General features: G+C 44.3%; 1 protein-coding gene across 12 annotated transcripts in view; it reads right to left on the bottom strand.

Moving 5' to 3' along the window:
* Positions 1-808: 808 nt before the first annotated feature.
* STAU2 (staufen double-stranded RNA binding protein 2) overlaps positions 809-21109 on the bottom strand; it is a 309920-nt gene continuing 289619 nt past the window's right edge. For all 12 annotated transcript variants that reach the window (XM_070382255.1, XM_070382251.1, XM_070382254.1 and 9 more), the window contains 2 exons: positions 3057-3145; positions 809-1899 (listed from right to left, as the gene is read on the bottom strand). In XM_070382255.1, the coding sequence (XP_070238356.1) occupies positions 1806-1899; positions 3057-3145 (183 nt within the window). In that variant the 3' untranslated portion in view covers positions 809-1805. The remainder of the gene's footprint in view (positions 1900-3056; positions 3146-21109) is intronic.

The raw sequence follows: 21109 nt of genomic DNA, 5'->3' as shown, positions 1-21109 counted from the left end.
AGCCTTGGTGGTGTTGGGACCGTGGGCTGTGGGAGGCACTTTATGGCATTCGGGAAACTGAAGATGTGTTTTAAAGATCCTGTCTGAGTGATGCTGACAGGGCATGGTCCCTGCCCAGCCCAGAGCCAGAGCCTCAGGTGCTGAAAGGCCTAGGGGGAAGGAGGGGCCTGCCCCCTTTCCCAGGGTGTCATGTAGGACCCTCCTCACCTGGTGCCAGGCAGCAGACTTATTGTTTGACCTGGCTGATCTTTGTGAATCCAAACTTTACAAATGGGCTGTTATCTCCACCAGGGCCCAGACTTTAGGGAGCAAAACCTATTTCCTCTGAGGGCACCCAGCCCTCTCGATGCTGGCGGACTTCCCCGCCTGGGAGTCATTAAGAACAACCCTCCAGTGATTTCCTTCTGTTGCTGTTTGTTTATCCTCCAGTCGCGTGTGAGTCAGCCAGATCATGACTTGCGGTGGTTTTGCTTGTGAAACCTTATATAATTCTAGGCCTATTGTCACGTTGGGCCGAGCAGTTAGACCATAGAGTGTTTTCTCATTGCACAACGTTGGCAGATCAATAGGGAGAAAACCTGAACAATGAGGTGACGCTGGCTGGTCAGGAACCCGGCTCCGAGTCACCCAGGGAGGCAGCCCTGCAGTTTCGCAGAGGCAGCCTGGTAGCAAGAGAAGCCTGGATGTCCCCTACTGTCAGCACTGTGCAGTGACGGGCCCGCCTTCGGGACGGGTGACACTGGGGTGACGTTTCAGAGAGGAGAGCGAAACAAGGAAAGAAGAACAATGACCACGCTTCACACAGAAACCGACCACATTTTTTTTTTTACTGCGTTGTCTTCACCCTGGATTCCAACATGCTGGTCCAGAGTGTGGCTGGCAAGACCTCTGTGGATCCTCTGACTGGCCTTCCTTCCCCGCCGTGTACATTACTGCTTTTGATACCACTCCGTGACCCAAGTGCAGAGGCAGTTATCAAAGAACACTTTGGATGCAAACAGTGAGCAGCTTACAACACATGGATGGGGTGGGAGCGATGTCCACCACGAACGTGGAATCCACAGAAATGGCTGGAGAGGCAAGACGCCTCCTCAGTGGCTAATAGGATGATGGCGTTCAAAACCCACAACTGGTTTTTGTTTTCTTTCTGAATTCCTGGCGTCTATTGAAACCAGTTGTTCCTACCCTTATTTCATATGTGTAATCACAAGTCTGACCTGATTTCCACCATGGTTGTTGGCATACATCTTTGAGTGGTGCACCCTGAAGTTATTCATACTGATATAGGATGAAGCTTACAAACATCTGCATTGAAAGAGAAACTGGGGTGACTCTATATGAAGACAACGACCATCACATTGCACAGCACATCGTTGGTTAATCTTGGAATCGTCAGGCATTATTTAAAACGAGAGAGAATAGAAGCGAACACAAGTGCCACGAGAAAACAATCCTAACAACAGAACCGAACCCAATTTCTCTATTCATCATTGAAAAACCAAACCCGATTTCTCTAACACTTTTCATTAATTGTTATTTTAAGCTCCAGTAGCAGGATCGGATTTCTGCTGCCTCTGGGCAAATGAGTTATGATCTGATCTCAAGTTCCAAGGGAAATGCTCAAAGTTTTATTTTCCCCCAGTTGAATAAACAGTCCTATGTCTATTATCCCTTGTGTTAGAATAGTGTTGTCTTCACATAAGACTCAAATCATGGTATTAGTCATTCATTTCCTTGAACACAGACACCCTCATGCGTGCTGACAGGTTTATAAGGATGCGGTGGCAGCGCGGTTATGGGAGCTGCTAGATGACCGACCTTGATTTCTTGCAGTCCTGAGCGATGGAGCCCGGGTGTGTCTGGTTATTGTTCGCTTTCTCTCCCAGATGCTGGGCTTGTCTGGAAGATTAATACATTAACAAGAGCTGAAGGTCCAGGGTTGCACATCTTCAGACATGTTTATTAGCAGATGGCACACAGGATTCAAAGGTCACCACAAAAGTGACATTTTAAAGTGAAACAACAATATTTATGTTCAGATAGTCTACTGATGAGATCATGTGGAAATGGTTTTGATTAAATTAGCTTATAAATGGTTGCCAATCTATAGACAACTTAAAATGCCACGTCTGTTTACCAAATGTTTTCTTCTCACGCTCTCACCCTTTAAATATTAATGACCAAATGCTGTTTTATCTTGGTCGGCGTGGGGGGGTGGATAAGCTTTTTTTAACTGTAAGATCTGTATATTTGGTTTTGACTTCCTGGGTTATCTGACTTTTCCTTTTTTTTTTTTTCATTCTAAAAATGTTATCTCCTGTATGAGTTCTGAAGTCTCACCTGCTATTATTCCTGCTCGGAAAGAATTTGGATTCCACTATGGTAAATACAATGGCTTGCAATTTCTTTAGTATAAATTGGATCTCTGGAGGGACCTAAAGTTCAGTCCCTCGGATCAAACGTTATGTTCAATATCATAAAAGTGGTATGAGCTGGATTTTAGAAATTCTTCTTAAAGCTGCGATTTGGCCTCTGCAGCCCTCAGAAGCCACAGTTTTGTGACAGTGTGCGCCAGTGCTTCATATAACAACGTGAAAAAACAAAATGAAGCCAAAGGGAGAGAACCCTGCTCTCATCTTCTTTTTTTTTTTTTTCCCCTTCTCTGTTGTGCCTACAACCTAGCAGGGCTTTGAGGGCAAAATTTTACCTCAGAAAATGGTTTAGTCAGAGAACACCCAACAGTCTGAAATCAAAGTCATCTTTTGTAAGTTTTGCAGGTCTCTGTGGTCCATAAAACTCACAGAACTATTTCCAGCAAAGGCATTAAAATGCAGAAATAATGATCCATCAGTAGATTAAAACTTTCACAGAGATATTTAGAGGCAACAAATATGAACATATATACTGGTTCTCTTTTATTTACACTGAATTGTTATGAATAATTTTGCAGGATATAGATATTATTGTCTTGAGTTTTTCACTTTATTATGATGTTGATCTTATTTTCCAGACAAGTTACAAAATTACAAATGTAATACCACAGAAGATGTACTCACTTTTCAAGAGAACCTTTTTCAATATTCATTGCCCCTTCCATTGAATCCAGTCCTTGTTCAGAAAATTGTTTCAAGGCACTTAATGCTGCCTAAAAATGAAAACAAACACACAAACAAGGAGATTCATTCACTGACTTTCATGTAATAAACAGGAATGCAATGGTAAAAGAAAGCTGTGATATATAGTAAAGGCTATCATTTTCATTCCTCTAAATAAATGCTTTTTTGTATCACTTAACAAAATTACATTTGAGAGGCTATATTATGATGGAGCAATGTATGTCCTAGAAAGGCTTTATTTTTGTGTGTTTGTGGGGAGAGGTGGAGAGAGGAACCTGCATAAACCTTATGCCTTATCCATAATTTTGTAAGATGGCAACAACGTTTTATCCGCAAATGTAGAAACATGTCATAGAAGCCTATCTATGTTCAATGATGATTTCTGCATCATTTCTCCTTACATTCCTGAAACTACATGTTCTCTTCTTCCAGATGTGAAAGCATCAGATATTTTTTCCCAACTGTCCAAAGCTAGCATAAATGTACTGGTCAATTTTACAGACATTTAGCCCCAACCAAGTCACAGAATGTGAGCGGTGAAAGGGACCAAAGACACTCTTGAATTCCGATGGGATGGTATGATGACGGTATTCTGTACATAGAGAAAAAATCTGCCTCCGTGGGGGCCCTGGGGAGGCCCGCATGGCCACCGCAGAGCCTCCTGAGGTAGGGATATGCCCGGATGCGTGGGATGCCGAAGGGTGTTGACAGGCTGGTGGAGCCTCGCTGAATAGCTGGGAGGCACCAAAAAATGTGATGCTGATAAGATCTGCATAACTTGTTGACACTCTTGTGCACGGTCCAAACTGTTATTTCTTTGAATAAGAATTTGGTTCTTCTTCCCCTCCCCCACAGCCCACCCTTTTAAGCTCGATTTAGAAGGGCTTTGTTGAGTCTGAGATAGGTGTGAGCGGCCAGGCTTGTTTGTATCTTGGAGATCCTGCTGGGTCACACTTTGGTCATCTGCATCTTCTCAAAGGCCTTTGTAAAAGAGTTAACTCCTGCCACTGCTCAAACTTTTATCTGCCAGCAGCTTCTTTTGGGTAGTTAAGTGCATGATCTTTTCTGCATCTCTTTATACGTAATATATCTTTTTGGTTCAGATTTTTAAGTTAATAGACTTAATTTTTTTTTTTTTTTGAGAGCAGTTTTAAGTTTATAGAAACATGAAGCAGGGAAACCCTCTTCCCTTCCCCCTCCCTCAACATCATTTCCCTTATTATTAACATCCAGCATTACAGAGGTACATTTATTACAACTGATGAAATATTGATATATTATCATTAACTTAAGTCCACAGTTTACAGTAGGATTTGCTCTGTGTTGTACATTCTATGAATTTTGACAAATGTACAATGTCATGTGCCCACCATTACATCATGGAGAATAATTTCATTGTCCTAAAAATCCCATGTTCCACGTGTTCACCCCTCCGAGCCCTTTCCACTTCCCCATCCCTGGCAACTCCTTTTTTTTTTTACAATCTTTATAGTTTTGTCTTTTTTGATGCCATACAGCTATAAGTGTACAGTATGTAGCATTTTCAGACTGGTGTCTTTCACTTAGCAATATGCATTTAAAGTTCCTCTATGTCTTTTCATGGCTTGTCAGCTCATCTCTTTTTATTGCTGAATATATTCTATTGTCTGGATATACCACAGTTTGAGGGACATCTTGAGTTACTTCAGGTTTTGATGATTATGAATAAAGCTGCTATCAACATCTATGTGCAGATTTTTGTGTAATGTTTGTAACATTTTTTTTAGTCCTTTTATTTTTAAAATATCAACCGCTATATTCAACCAAAAGGACTAAAATATCCTCATCTTTTCCTTCAGGCTGTTTCTTCCTTTCAGATCTCTCAGCTGATCTTCCCAGTTCAGCTGAATGCCCACTGATGCCTCCGCTCTGGCCTGGGAGAGCTGGGGCAGGGGCAGGGTGATGATGGGGCGGCTGTGCTGGGCTCTGTGTTTCATCACTATCTCTCTAAACCCAGAGTCCTTTAGGAATGGCAGTGCCCCAGCCCCATTACCCTTGATCTCGGTCTAGGCTCCTACTACACAGTAGCTGGCGTAGGCTACAGTGACACGTAAGCACTAACCTCAGTTGGGTAGGACCAGTATGGCCATCTCATTGGGGTTACTATTATTTATTGAATTATGTCCACCCTCAAATTCGTATGTTGTTCCAATCCCCCATACATAGAACATGGCCTGAGTTGGAAATAAGATCTTTGCCAACATAATTAATTAAGATTAAGTCATACTAGATCATCCATCCCAGGTGGCACAGTGGTAAAGAATTCACCTGCCAATACAGGAGATGAAGGAGACTCGGGTTTGATCCCTGGGTCAGGAAGATCCCCTAGAGTAGGAAATGGCAACCCACTCCAGTTTCCTTGTCTCAAAAATTCCATGGACAGAGGAGTCTGGTGGGTTTCAGTCCATGGGTTTGCAAAGAGTCAGCCACAACTGAGCTCACACACACACACATATATTAATTAGATTAAGGTGGGTCCCAACCCATTATGACCAATGTCCTTACAAAAAAAGGAAAATTCAAAAACAGAAACACACACAGGTAGAACACTGTGTTAAGAAAGTGAGTTAAGAAAGTGTTGAATTGCTAAAAAAAAAAAAAAAAAAAGAAAGTGTTGAATTGATGCAACAGAAGCCAAGGAACACCAAAGGCTGCCGGGCAACCACCAGAAACTAGGAGAGAGGTATGGAACAGATTCCTTCCTCATGGCCCTCAAAAGGAACCAACCATGCCTACACCTTGCCCTTGGACTCCTAGCCTCCAGAGCTGTGAGACAAGAACTTAGTGTTGAATTTATTGTGGGTAGTCCTTTGTTACGGCAGCCCTAACAACAATTACAGGCACATCATCATTCCTCTATAAGGAAAGACCCTCTTTCTCCTCTCTTTAATATTTCCTTCATTGTCTTTTTATTATAAAAATAGTTTCTCATTACAGAAAAATCATAATATGTAAGCAAGCAAAAAGAATGTGAAAATATTCAGTCTTACACACCACTCAAAACTTGGTGCATGTCTTTCCGATCCTCTTCTATCCCCCTCCTCACCGGTACGCACTTTAACCTGGATCATATCCTAACACTGTTTTAGAACCTGCTCTTTTCATTGAATCATTAGCGATTTTCCATAGCAACAGAAACACTTCAGCAACGGCATTTTGCAGGACTATACAGTATCTCACTGACTTTATGTGCCTTCCTGTATTTAACCAATCCCTACTGTTGACATTGAGACCACATCCAATTTTTAGGCTCTTATTAACGCTGCACCAGGACCTCCCTGGCAGTCCAGTGGTTAAGATTTTAAGCTCCCAATGCAGGGGGCATGGGTTCCATCCCTGGTCATCGAACTGAGATCCCACATGCAGTACAGCATGACCCAAAAAACCAAAAACACTGCACCAACCAAGCTTTCTAATACTAAATCATTGCCTACTGTCCCAATAATTTCCTTGTGATAAAGTCCTATAAGTTGAATTTCTGGACCAAAATGCACGCATATTTTGAAAGATGTGATATGAACTTCCCTCTGCCCTCAGAGAGGTTGTATCCACAACAATGCTCTGAGGAGCACCTGTTTCTCTAGGTCCTTTTGGAATTACCTCTCAGAACAACTTGTGGATCATTGGAGCCAACCGGTTTTGTCATTTTATGGCCCCACTTTATTTTTCATTTGTCCATCCTAAGCATTTACTTTATTCACTAGACTTAACTTTGAGGGAAGTTTGGTTGCCTTCAAAAGTTAAATTCACCCTCAAAGGACTCAGATTTGGACATTTCTCCTCCTTAAAATAAAAAGTAATTCACACAGGAATTAGAATGTTTTAAAGTCAATGAAGTGACCTCTGTGGTCCTTTCAAGTCCTGAAATACTCAGGGGGCCTGGGCAACCTGCCCACGTGACTCTGCTGAGCATGGCCCTGCGGGTGTGCACATCCTTGTGGGCTTGTCACGTGAACCTGAGTGCTGAAGTCCCGCCCCCTGTGCACTCGCATGGAGGGTGGCACCAGGCCTGCTCGCAGTATGTGAATTATTGGCAAGAATGCTGACTTTTATCAATTTCTTCCCAAATGGACATTACAGAACACCTTCCACAGTCATCTGTCTGCATGTGGCTCCTGTTGCTCAGGAGTCCTGAATGAGACTCCTGAGCGCTCCAGGGCTTCTTGGTCCTGCTTTATTCCCAGCATAGCCAAAATGACCACCAGTAAAAATTCTTAAAAAATAAAAGCAAAACTCACTTATGAGCTAACTGCTCAGCCCATTTTTCAGTAGTTGCTTGGGGAATACAGGTTGTGTCAATACCAGAAATGCTATGTCTTGGCTCACAGAATCCAGGACCCATTGAAACTCATTCTCTTCCATCCAAATAGAGGTGCCCCTAAGAGATGAAGGTGAAGTCTCAGGGAACAGGTTGCGTGCTTTAGCTCTTGCAAAAGCTTTTGGATGATTTAATCAACATGACAGGCAGGTCCCCAAGCGCTGTGAAGATGACTGTCACCTCTCCAAGAACGTCCTCCCAGCTGGAATGGCGGCATACTCTTTCACTTGATGCCATGAATGGATTTTCAGAATTCTTATGTGGCTGGTTCCCTCCAAAGGTATGTTTAAAGGCTTTCAAATAACATTCCCTTATCTGTCTGATGAGATAATCCAGCCCACATCTTATTGATAACCCTGAATACAATCGCTTCTAAGTATGAGAGGACTTCTTTCTAATTTATAAAAGGCAATGAAGATACTTTATCTTCTCTGTAAACAGCAGTTGCTGCCATTTGATGAGCATCCCTGTGCCACAGTCATGAGACCAGGTCCCTTACCTGCGTGACCTCAGGTGTTACCACAGCCCTGCAAGATGGGCCCTTCCCATGAAGAATTCAATAACCTACTCAAGGTCACATGGCTAGTAAGTGGCAGAGCAGAGGCGTGAACCCAGCACACATCCTGGGTCACTTCACATTATTTTCTTCAGATATAAGAACTGCTCACATTCAGCCTAGCCAATTTCAGCATAACTCCTTCCAAAGTCCTTCTAGTCTAAACGTCTAAACAAGGTCCGTCTAGTCAAGGCTATGGTTTTTCCAGTGGTCATGTATGGATGTGAGAGTTGGACTATAAAGAAAGCTGAGCACCAAAGAATTGATGCTTTTGAACTGTGGTGTTGGAGAAGACCTTTGAGAGTCCCTTGCACTGCAAGGAGATCCAACCCAATCCTAAAGGAAATCAGTCCTGAATATTCACTAGAAGGACTGATGCTGAAGCTGAAGCTCCAATACTTTGGCTACCTGAGGCGAAGAACTGACTCACTGGAAAAGACCCTGAAGCTGGGAAAGATTGAAGGCAGGAGGAGAAGGGGATGACAGAGGATGAGATGGTTGGATGGCTTCACCGACTCAATGGATGTGCGTCTGAGCAAGCTCCGGGAGTTGGTGATGGACAGGGAAGCCTGGCGTACTGCAGTCCATGGGGTCGCAAAGAGTCAGAAATGACTGATCGAACTGAACTGAACTGCATGGACCTAGAGACAGTCATATAGTGTGAATGAAGTAAGTCAGAAGGAGAAAACAAATCATTCAGTAATGCTTAGATGTAGAATCTAGAAAAATGATACAGATAAACTTATTTGCAAAGCAGAAATAGAGACACAGATGTAGAAAAGAAATATATGGATACCAAGAGGGGAAGGAGGTGGTGGGAGGAATTGGAAGATTGGGATTGACATATATACACTATTGATACTACGTATTCCTAGGGATCTTTCTGACCCAGGGATCGAACCTGCATCTCCTGCATTGGCAGGAGGATTCTTTACCACTAAGCCACCAGGGAAGTGGTAAAGCAATGGAATATTCAGTTCAGTCAATTCAGTCGCTCAGTCGTGTCCGACTTTTTGTGACCCCATGAATCACAGCACGCCAGGCCTCCCTGTCCATCACCAACTCCCGGAGTTCACTCAGACTCACGTCCATCGAGTCAGTGATGCCATCCAGCCATCTCATCCTCTGTCGTCCCCTTCTCCTCCTGCCCCCAATCCCTCCCATACAGCCATAAAAAGAATGGAATAATGCTATTTACAGCAACATGGATGGACCTAGAGATTATCATGTTCAGTGAGGTATCAGTGAGTGTTAAATATGGTGTCACTTATATGTGGAATGTAAAAAAAAATGATATAAATGAACATCTTTACAAAATGGAAATAGACATATGAAACAAAGTTATGGTTACCAGAGAGGATAGTGGGTGGTGGTGGTCAGGGTAGGGGGAAGATAAATTAGGAGTTTGGGATTAGCATATACACACTGCTGCTGCTACTGCTGCTAAGTTGCTTCAGGTGTATCCGACTCTGTGTGACATCATAGACGGCAGCCCACCAGGCTTCCCTGTCCCTGGGATTCTTCAGGAAAGAACACTGGAGTGGGTTGCCATTTCCTTCTCCAATGCATGAGAATGAAAAGTGAAAGTGAAGTCGCTCAGTCGTGTCTGACTCTTAGCGACCCCATGGACTGCAGCCCACCAGGCCCCTCCATCCATGGGATTTTCCAGGCAAGAGTACTACTACACATAAAACAGGAAAACAGTAAGGGCTTACTGTATAACACAGGCAGGGCTTCCCTGGTGGCTCAGTGGTAACAAATCTGCCTGCCTCTTTTCATGGAATTTTCCAGGTAAGAATACTGGAGTCAGTTGCCATTTTCTCTTCCAGGTGATCTTCCCAACTAGGGATCAAACCCATGTCTCCTCTGTCTCCTGCATTGGCGGGCGGATTCTTTACCACTGATAAAGGTCTATCCAAGGCAGTAGATGTAGCTTTGTTTGAAAGGTGAAATTTTAAGTGTTTTTAAAAAGTGGATGACATTTCCTTTTCTTAGTGTCTTTCCAGCTCATCACTTGTATCCACTTGTGTGTGTGTGTGTTTTCCTTAGAGGAGGGCATCTGCATAGATACAAAGAAATATTTTTGTCCCCCAAAGATTTTACAACTGTTTTGGGAATAAAGCCCCACAGGGTCTAGAACAGATGTCGCTACCATTTCATGTAGGGCTTGTTTTGTGCGTAGTTATAGCAATGCCAGAAACATAATGCCAATAAGATGCTTCCCATGCCGGTTTGTTGGTCTTGGTTTGCATGTGTGTGTGTGTGTGTGTTCACAGGATAGGGGTGAGCCTTTCCAGTCATTTCTGTCATTTCTAACTTTCCTCTGGTTGATGAGCAATTAAGCAGACTTGAAACCAGTGCCTACTCTTCCTGCTTTCTTCTGCAGGGATTAAATAGCTTGTAACGACAATGTAGCAGCGTTAAATCATTCTTTGAGAGACAACAATGGTTCATTAGCAAAATGTGAATTTTAACTCATCCCCTCTTGACACGCAGCACTTTTAGGAGTCTTTGAACAGGATGCCCAATAGATCCTTTTATTCCTTTCTTTTTTTTCCATTTCACACTTTTCCCACCGATTTCACATCCTGAACCCCAGAAACAGGCTGTTCCCATTAAAGTCAATGGTAACCATACAAGTCCAAATGTGGCCTTCATTTTGAAGTTAAGTGTTCAAGGTTTGTTTAGCCTTTTCCCCCTTAAAGTGCTTGCTCATATGGAACTCTTCCTGGGAGTAGATCTAACTGCTGGACTCATTTCAGAACGCACACAAATGGACCTATATGTGGCTCATTAAATCAGTCTCCTTTAATGAGAAAATCACAGGCTTCAAATTACAAACATCTTCAACTGAGCTCAGGACTCCTCTCACTTTTTTTATTTTTTAATGTGGCTCATTTTTAAAGTCTCTATTTTATTTGTTACAATATTGTTTCTGTTTTCTATTTCAGTTTTTTGGCTGCAAGATACATGGGATTTTAGCTTGCCAACCAGGGATCGAACCCACGCCCCCTACATTAAAATAAGTCTATCCATGGGTTCGCCAGGGAAGTCCCAGGACTCCCCTCACTCCTCCCAATAATCTTTGAGGTCAACTCTGTGAAATCACTTAAATGACTGAAAAACCAGAAGGTCTTTTCTTCAGTAGGTTTGAAGCCTTACTGCCCAAAGAATGTGAATTTTAATGTTTCTAAGTTATCATTTTCTTACTTTTAAAAGTCTGTAACAAAATGCCAAGTCTCTCTTTATATGAAATAAAAGAAACCCCAAAGAGAACATTGTATTTCTAAATTTTATTACATTATGATAGAAGCCTCAATCTGTATTACATTTCAGATGAATCCATGGTTGGACTTAAGAAATAAAAATAGGATTATATTGAGCTTTAATTAAACCAATTGCTGCTCTGCTTTCTAACAGTTTCACTATCGTCCCCACTTTCATTTGTGCTTACACAATCCTGTTAGTTCGGGTAATTTTAATAAAATTAGTATTTTATTAAAAAAAAAAAAACTCCTACTGTTGGAACAAAGGGATGTCAGCTAAGGTGAAGACTACTCATTCTGGGGAAAAAAAAGAGGTGGGGGTGGTCAAAAGACATGCACATTTTAGACCATCTCCTAAGGCAAAGAATAGGAATTTTGGCTTGAGAATTTGGGGAATTAGTACAAAATGGGACATTTAAACTATAGACTTAGGCATCATCTTTATTTCAGTGATCAGGCTCTGACTGTTGGTTAATCCACGTAGCTGCCAGCCTTGACAATAATACAGAATCAAATTTGAAAAAGGATTAGCTGTGCTAAGAGGAGTGTTTTCAGCGTGCTTAGAACAAGCTCGAGTGGCGCCCTCATCGTGTTCTCGCCGTCCAGTCACGCTGGGTCTGTTTTACCAAGAGCATTCATTTAAAATTTGTGTGTTGTCTCTATTTTTGCTTCAACGAAAAGTCCCCTTTGTAATGGCGTTTATGGAAACATGTGTTGGGCACAAAGGCAAGCGTCCCTGAATGGTGACAGCATCTATCTCTAAGCTTGGCAGGATAATCCTCCCAGAGGTGTCCATGTCTTACCCCCCAGAAGCTGAATATACTGCCTCACATGGTAAAAGTGATTTTGCAGATGGGACTGAGGTATGAACATTGAGATGGAGAGGTTATCCTGGATAATCCAAGTGGGTCCAATTTAATCACGTGTCAAGTCACTTCAGTCGTGTCCAACTCTTTGCGACCCCATGGACTGTAGCCCTCCAGGCTCCTCTGTCCATGGGCTTCTCCAGGCAAGAATACTGGTGTGGGTTGTCATGCCCTCCTCCAGGGGACCTTCCCGACCCAAGAATAGAATCCACGTCTGTCTCCTGCATTGGCAGGTGGGTTCTTTACCACTAGTGCCACCCAGGCCCTAATTTAATCACACAAGTGCTTAAAATTACAGAACCTTTCCTGGCTTTGGTAAGAAAGAAAGATGTGGCCAAAAATATGGTCAACGAAACGCAATGTTCTTAGTCTGAAGGTGGAGGAAGGGGGACACAAACCAAGGCAAGTGGGTGGCCTCTAGAAACTAGAAAAGGCAAGGAGATACTAGAGCCTCAAAAAGGAACTGCAGATATCTTGATTTCAGCTCAGTGAGACTTAAGACTCCTGTCTGAACTCTAAGATAATACATTTGTGTTGTGCTGAGCCTATCCAAAAGAAAATCAGTCCTGAATATTCATTGGAAGGACTAATGCTGGAGCTGAAACTCCCATACTTTGGCCACCTGATGAGAAGAACTGACTCATTTGAAAAAACCCTTATGCTGGGAAAGCTTGAAGGCAGAAGGAGAAGGGGACGACAGAGGATGAGATGGTCGAATGGCATCACTGACACGATTTACGTGAGTTTGACATAAGATTGACATGGTAGGCTCCAGGAGTTGGTGATGGACAGGGAAGCCTGGCGTGCTGCAGTCCCTGGGGTCACAGAGTCGGACACAACTGAGCAACTGAACTGAACTGAGCCACTAAGCCTGTTGGTTTTTTATAGCAGCAGGAGAAAACGAATACACTCTTCTGGTCGCCTGGACAAGGAAGTGAGAGGGCATGGCACTTGAAGTCTGTCAGGCCTAGACTCAAATGCCAGCTCCATGGGAGTTCCCTGGTGGGCCAGTGGTTAAGACTCCATGCTTCCACTGCAGGGAGCATGGATTCAGTCCCTTTCAGGGAACTAAGATCACACATGCCTTGAAGCATGGCCAAAAAAAAGAGAAAGAAATGCCAGCTCCACTGCAGACCAGCTGTGTGTCTTCATGCAAGCGACTGTATCTCTCACAGCCTTGTTTTCCGTGTGCCATGATTAGGCCTAAGCAAGCTAACAATAAACCCTTTCTATCATCTAAATACCCGGGTCATGTTAAAATTTCCCTGATAACTTCAATAATGTATTTTAAAGTTGGTTTTTGAATCTATATTCCAACAGTTCACCAGTTGTATCTGATCGACCTTTTAGGATCTGCTGGCATTCCATGGCAGCAGAATAATGCCTCCCAAAGACATCTGAGTTCTTGTTCCAGAGACCTGTGAATAACAGTTTTCAAGGGACTTTGCAGACGGGATAAACTGAGGGCCTGGAGATGGGAAGATTAGTCTGCATTCTCTGGTGAGTTCAATCTGATCCAACGAGCCCTCAAAATTAGAGAACCTGTCCCACCTCCAGTCAGAGAGAGACACAGTGATGGAAGAGGGGTCGGAGGGCTGCGACATATTGGCTTTGACAATGGAGGAAGGGGCCAGGAAGCAGGGAATGGGGGAAGCTTACAGAAGCTGGACAAAGCAAGGAAACACTCTCCCCGCTGAGCCTCCAGAGAGGAACACAGCCCTGCTGACTCTGGCTTTCAGCCCTGTGAACCGTGATTGACTTCTGACTACAGAAGTGTCAGATAATCCACCTGTGCTGTTTCACACCACCCTGCCTTTAACAGAGGGACTGAAGTCACACTGAGGTGTGACCTCTGCCGCCAGGTTCTTTCCCAGGACCAGGCTGGTGCTGGGTCTGACAAGGAGGTCAGAGGGCCTGCCTGAGACTCTGGCTTGGGGGTCTGAGAAGAGGGGCCAGCTGAGTGGCCGCCCTCCTCAGGCAAGAGCCAAAGGACTCTTCTCAAAGCAGACTTCACCCTAGGATCAGGTCGCCAAGATCAAGTCACCTAAATCCTTCTAGGACCTCCCTCTGCCCTTGGGGCCCATGCGACTTCTCTCCCTTCGCTCCTTCCATTCTGTGCTGGCCTCCTTTCTGTTCCCTGACTTTGACAAACTCCCCCTGACCTCAGGGACTCACATTGGCCAGTCCCTCCAGCCACCCTCTCCTCAGGACCAGCTGCCTGTCAACAGTCAGGTCTCAGACCAGGAAGGCCTGACCACCGCCAGCAAATCACACATTATCCTCATAACACTTGTCACAGCCTGTCATTATTTCCCAGAGGGAGGGGCCTTGTCTGTCTGATTGACAACTGGGTACCGTCATTCAGTCAACAGAGTCAGTGGTACTATGAGGTACCACCTCACACCTGCCAGAATGACCATTCATGAAAAAGTCTACAAATAACAAATGCTGGAGAGAGTGTGGAGAAAAGGAAACCTTCCTACACTGTTCATGGAAATGTAAATTGATACAGCCATTGTGGAAAATAGTAAGGAGGTTCCTCAAAAAACTAAAAGTAGAATTACCATATGATTCAGCAATTCTAATCAGAGATGTATAGACAGTAGATTGGTGGTTGCCGAGGGGGTCAGGGGTGGGAGGGGGTTGGACTGGAAGTTTGGGATTAGTAGATGTAGACTGACAGATACAGGACGGATAAGAAAACAAGGGCCTACTGTAGAGTGCAGGGAACTACAACATCCTGTGATAAATCGTATGTAACAGAATATGAAAAGGAATGTAGATATGTATATAACTGAATCACTTTGCTCTACAGCAGAAATTAATACAACATTGTAAATCAACTATTCATCAATAAAAAATAAAGGGACTGAGACTCTGTGCTTTCAATGCAAAGGACCAGGGTTTAATCCTGGTCAGGGAACAAAATCCCACACGCTGCCACTAAAGATCCCACATGCCGCAATTAAGACCCAGCACAGTCAAGTAAATAAAGATAAAAATAAATATTAAAAAAATACAAAAGAAAAGAAAACAGGGTCATTGAGACCGGGGAACCACACTGGGCACCAGGAAAACTCAGCTGAACAGACAGGGTCCCTGTCTGACCACACCAGGCCGAAAGGTGATGCTGTAGAGACAGCGCCGACAACAGCAGCCCTGGGAAGGGCACCCAGGTCTGCCTCGAGAAGACGCTGTCATGGAGAGGCCACAGGGTACGCAGGGTGAGAAGGACTCCTTCGAGGAGGCGAGCGGTGGGCGGAGGGTGATGCTGGCAGGGGGCACTGCTCCTGCACAGGGGCTGGGAGGGAAGGAGGGCTTGGGGACATGATCAGAGTCCTGGGTGATAGACCAGGGAGGCTCCGTGTCCTGGAAAAGCTGAGCCAAGCCCGAGGGGCAGAAGCCATAGGCAAAGGGATTTGGTCTCCAAACAGGAAGGAACCTTGTGTCTGCAGAGAGCAAGCTGGGCCCTGAGGAAGGACTGGGTGGGACACCTCGCTGGAGCAGGTACCTGTGAGGCCACTTGCGCCTCAGGCTCTCCGATGCTCTAAGTCAGGTGAAGAACGCCTCACAGCTGCAGAGTGAGGTGGCAGTTGCAGAGGTGACAGGTAGAGCTTTGTCACCTGTGATGACTGTGGTTTGCAGGGGAAAGCTGAGTTTGGGCCTGAGCTTCATTATGGGCCCTGTGAGAAAGTGTCTTTCCCTTCTCGTTCCTCAATGTCTCAATTTAGAAGACGGAGTAGCCGTACTATTACAGGGGTGAATTGATGGGTGTGTCCTGGGGTTGTCTGCCACACACTGTGCTGCATGGAAAATGTGTAACAACTAACCCTCGTGGGGAAAAATCCCTAACTGGTACCACCTCCAGCTCCCTCCTCACTGCTCGGAGGCGGGGCAGCAACGTGGTTCTAAGAGCCGGGCTTACTGACCCGCTCCACCAACTGGCAACCATAATAGGACTTTAGGCAAGTGAAACTCTCAACTCTTAAATGACATCTCATGTTCTTAACACTCACTTTACTCTAAGAACTTTCCATCCCTAACTCGTTTATCTTCATGGTTGCTACAAGGAGCCTTGACTGTCATCTCCAATTTAAGAGGAGGATGCAGAGACAGAGATGAAGAACTTTATGCAAGATCAATAGGACTTGATCTTGATGGATCTGAAATCTGGACACAGATGGTTTGGCTCTGGAGCCAAGATTCTTAACTATTATATTGTACCACCTGCCAATCCAGTGATAGGATGCACCATCTGAGTGCTCAAGAAATGGCCTGATGGACTTCCCTGGTGGGCCAGTGGTTAGGACTCTGGGCTTCTACTGCAGGGGGCACGAGTTCAATCCCAGGTTAGGGAACAAAGATCCCACATGCCTCTCGGTGTGGCCAAAATATAACAAAAAATTATTTTTAAAAAATATGCCAGTAGATCTTGTGTGTGGTGAGGTGCTTAAAAAGAAAGAAAGGGATGGCATGAGCCAGTCCAAGAGTATGGAGCCTCGTGAGAGACAGGGTCTGAGTGCAGGCTCTGAGGATATGGGCTGCCTCTTTGATCCAGTCCCTTACTTCCTCTATGCTCTTCTGAGCTGTGGGCTTTGGGTGGGAATTGAGAACATATCTGGAAAGATAGATGTGAAATGTAAATGTTCTAGCTGCTCTTTAGGACAAAATCCCAATTTCTGACTCAGGCCCTGACGTCCTCGTGACCGTCGCCATCTACTGCTCAGTCTCAGCAGCCTCATTACCACACTCTTCCAAACCCCAGAGCTCCAGCCACACCAGCTCCTCTGCTCTTTGTAGAGCACCTTGAGTTCAGTGCTGTCTCGTGGACCTTCACACACTTCTCCCTAGACCTGGGGCCCTTCTCTCTGGTCTCCATAGGGCCCTGTCCCCCATTTCAGCCAGTTCTCTGCTCAACTGTCATCCCTTGAGACCAGTGACCCTACAGGAGCAACACATCCCATGCCTAGCCTGGCGTTCTTGCATCTTCTTACACTGCCTAATTTTCAGTGCTTACTGGCCCTAAAATTTTATGTTATCTATTTAACCATCTCCTCAATTATTGCCTACGTCCACATTAGAATGTAAGTTCCGTGAGGGCAGAGATTTGTCTGTTTTGTTCATTGCTAAGTGCTCCACACCTAAAATAGACACTCATTTAATAAATACTTATTAGTTGAATAGGGCTTCCCTAGTAGCTCAGATGGAGAAGGCAATGGCACCCCACTCCAGTACTCGTGCCTGGAAAATCCTATGGACGGAGGAGCCTGGTAGACTGTAGTCCATGGGGTCGCTAAGAGTCAGACACGACTGAGAGACTTCACTTTCACTTTTCACTTTCATGCATTGGATCGGAAATGGCAACCCACTCCAGTGTTCTTGCCTGGAGAATCCCAGGGACGGGGGAGCCTGGTGGGCTGCCGTCTATGGGGTCGCACAGAGTCGGACACGACTGAAGTGACTTAGCAGCAGCAGTAGCTCAGAATCGTCTGCAATGCAGAAGATCCCGTTTTGATTCCTGGATTGGGAAGATCCGCTGGAGAAGGGATAGGCTACCCACTCCAGTATTCTTGGGCTTCCCTCGTGCCTCAGCTGGTAAAGAATACTCCTGCAATGCAGGAGACCTGGGTTTGATCCCTGGGTTGGAAAGAGCCCCTGGAGAAGGGAAGGGCTACCCAATCCAGTATTCTGGCCTGGAGAATTCCAGGGACTGTGTAGTCCATGGGTTGCAAAGACCCATGGACTGACTGGGTCCCACTGAGTGACTTTCACTTTATTAGTTGAATTAATGAATGACTGAATGAATGGCTGAAAACAGTGACCAAGAATATCTAGCTACCTCATATATACGGTAAAGTGAAAGTAAAAGCGTTAGTTGCTCAGTCATGCCCAACTCTTTGCAACCCCAAGGGCTGTAGCCTGCTAGGCTTCTCTGTCCATGGGATTTTCCAGGCAAGACTACTGCAGTGGGCTGCCATTTCCTTCTCCAGGGTATCTTCCCAACCCAAGGACTGAACTCTGGTCTCCTGCATTGCAGGCGGATTCTTTACCATCTGAGCTACCAGGGAAGTCCTGTATATACAGTACGGTTTTATTAATTCTCAGAAGTTCCTTATGGAAATTAAGGGGTAGCTCACTTCCTCCACTGATCAGAAGTAAATAATCCAGAAGTAAGCATTCATTTGATGTTGAAAGGCTGATTATTCAGCTGAAGTACGTAGCTGCTACATGTTGGTCTTTCAAATGAGGGAATTAAGTATCATGATAGATCCCCAAGGTGGGTGTTCTCATATACTGTGGACTTATTTTATGCCAATTACTTTATTACAACATTGGAAGAAACTTTCTTGGAATTAATTTTAGTTTTTTTTTTTTTTCTAGAAATTCTTTGTTTTCTTCAACTAAGAGAAATATTGTCACTGTCAAGTTCAAGAAGTAAACTTTTATCTTCTTTCTCTAGGTGCCACTGAAAGAAGCACATCACTAACAATATCACAGTTGGTTTGGTCATTTTTAGAAACTCCATTAAAAGTAATTGTTAAGGTTTATAATTAAATAGCCATCTTAAAGGAAAAAGTAGTATCCTGGTTTCCTAAAAACACCTTCATTAAGACAATATAATCAAACAAAGAGATTTATAAATGGATCACAAATAGTCCCCTTTCCCTGCCTCCACACTCAAATGAAAAGTAATTTAGTATACTTTTGGGGATGTAGTTTAGGTTTGCCAAATTCTTCTAAGTTGTTTCAAGCTAGTACTCTGAGGGTTGACATTCTAATATATCCAAACAGAGGTTTTTTTTTTTTTCCCCTAATTGTTTGGCTGCAGATAAAGATGTAAGGTTATAAGTATAAGAATTTATGCGATGATCAGTGATGGAATCCTAATCCATCTTAAGCTGTCAGCATGACAACTGGCAGTTCCCAATGTGTATTAAGAGACAGAGAAATTTTTTTTTGCCCGAGGGTACATTTCCTTTCAAAAGCAGAATATTTTTCTTCTTTTGCTTTCTAAAGATATCATGTCAGACTCCATTCTTAATGGTTAATCTTTTAAGGAGGCAAGATAAATCGGAGAGAAAATATGTGATAGATTTATAAATTGGGGGAAAATATAACATGAGGCATTCCAAAACGCAATTTCAAATCAAAACCTTAACATGGGCAAGGGACGCTATATCAACCAACAGCATTCTTTAGAAATGCCTGACATTCAGTTGGATAGAATTATATATTGAAATAGATTGTAGGCATATTGGGGATGTTTTTCCTCTAGCATCTGGTAGTATCAAAGGCCAGGAGGAAGAGTGGGTCCAGAATTTAAAAGCTGCCTTTTGGATAAATATGTGGAAAGGATAGGAATTAAGTTATCAAAAGGCTAGAAGAATTTACTGAAAGTGAGAAGGGTGCTAAAAGCAATAAGCTATTTGGAATTTGATAGCACTCAACTTTAGGGCTTTGCAGAGCTGGTATTGTTAGCCAAATAAGGGTAAAGTGATCGTACAAAAGAGGACAATTTAAGAATGAGTCAAACATGAAAAGCAACCAGGCAATACCCTGATCTGTGAAAATAAGCAGTATTTATAGTATCTGAAAGTCTTCCCAGTGGCTCAGTGCTAAAGAATTCGCCTGCGGTGCTCGAGCTACAGGAGATGCGGTACGATCCCTGAGTGGGGAAGATCCCCCGGAGGAGTGCAAGGCAACCCACTTCAGTGTTCTTGCCTGGGAAACCCCATGGGTGGAGGAGCCTGGTGCGCTACAGTCCACAGGGTCACGAAGAGACACGACTGAAGAAACTGAGCATGCACACACATATAGCATCTGAGAGGCAACCTGGAGTGAGCCCCAAGGGAGCCTCCTCTATGAAGCCTTCTCTATATTTGGAAAAGAATAGTGACTGGTGATTTCTATGCCCTGCGTCACTCAAAGTAAACTGCTAAACAGTCACCCCTAGAATCTCAATGCTCATGGAAAGACCTATTGCACATTGCTGGACAGCGGACCCTGATCAATCAAGGTCCTAGACCCCTTCCATCTTGTGACTCCACCCTCCTCTAGGCTTGCATTATGGTCCTCTCCATTCAGCCAGTGAAAGAGAAAATAAAATGGAAGATAGCACTTAGGAAGATTTTATGAAAGAGATCTCAAAGCCCTCGTGCTGCGGAACCCAGTGACATGACCATACTGAACTCCACGACTCCACCCAACTCCAGGTTGGGTAACTAAATCTGGCTGTGAGCTGAGGAAAAGAGGAAGCAGGTGTTGTGAGCAATTAGTCTCAATTAGCACTCACAAGTGGTACTATGTCATCACACGCATTTGCTGAGGTATCTGCATGCCTATCTCCTAGAGCTGAAATTATAGTCTCTAGAACTGGGCAGGGAGAAGGCAATGGCACCCCACTCCAGTACTCTTGCCTGGAAAATCCCATGGACAGAGGAGCCTGGTGGGCTGAAGTCCATGGGGTCGCTAGGAGTCAGACATGACTGAGGGACTTCACTTTCACTTTTCACTTTTATGGATTGGAGAAGGAAATGGCAAGCCACTCCAGTGTTCTTGCCTGGAGGATCCCAGGGATGGGGGAGCCTGGTGGGCTGCCATCTATGGGGTCGCACAGAGTCGGACATGACTGAAGCAACTGAGCATCACCAGCAGCAGAATCGGGCAGAGCTGGATGTTGTTTAGTAGCTACAGCACCAGCAATGACATAGAATTAAGGCTCATTTGTAGTCAGGGGACGTGGGCTGCCTGGTTTACAGAGCACAGCAGCCTGGAGATGCTAAGACTGGTGATCTATGTGTGAATATTGCCAAGAAACACCCAGGTCTTTCTCCCTTCCTCAAGATGGCCTCTCTGTGAAGATATTTCCAGAGGGCAAAGGGACCACATGCCTACAGTGGGCAAGGGGCACTTAAGTCTGTTAATTCTTAATGTGTCTTCATGCAAAA

This window comes from Bos mutus, chromosome 14 (genome assembly GCF_027580195.1).
Source record: "Bos mutus isolate GX-2022 chromosome 14, NWIPB_WYAK_1.1, whole genome shotgun sequence".
Taxonomy (NCBI): Eukaryota; Metazoa; Chordata; class Mammalia; order Artiodactyla; family Bovidae; genus Bos; species Bos mutus.
Note: the sequence above shows the minus strand (reverse complement) of the source record. Positions and strands in the feature narration are given on the sequence as shown.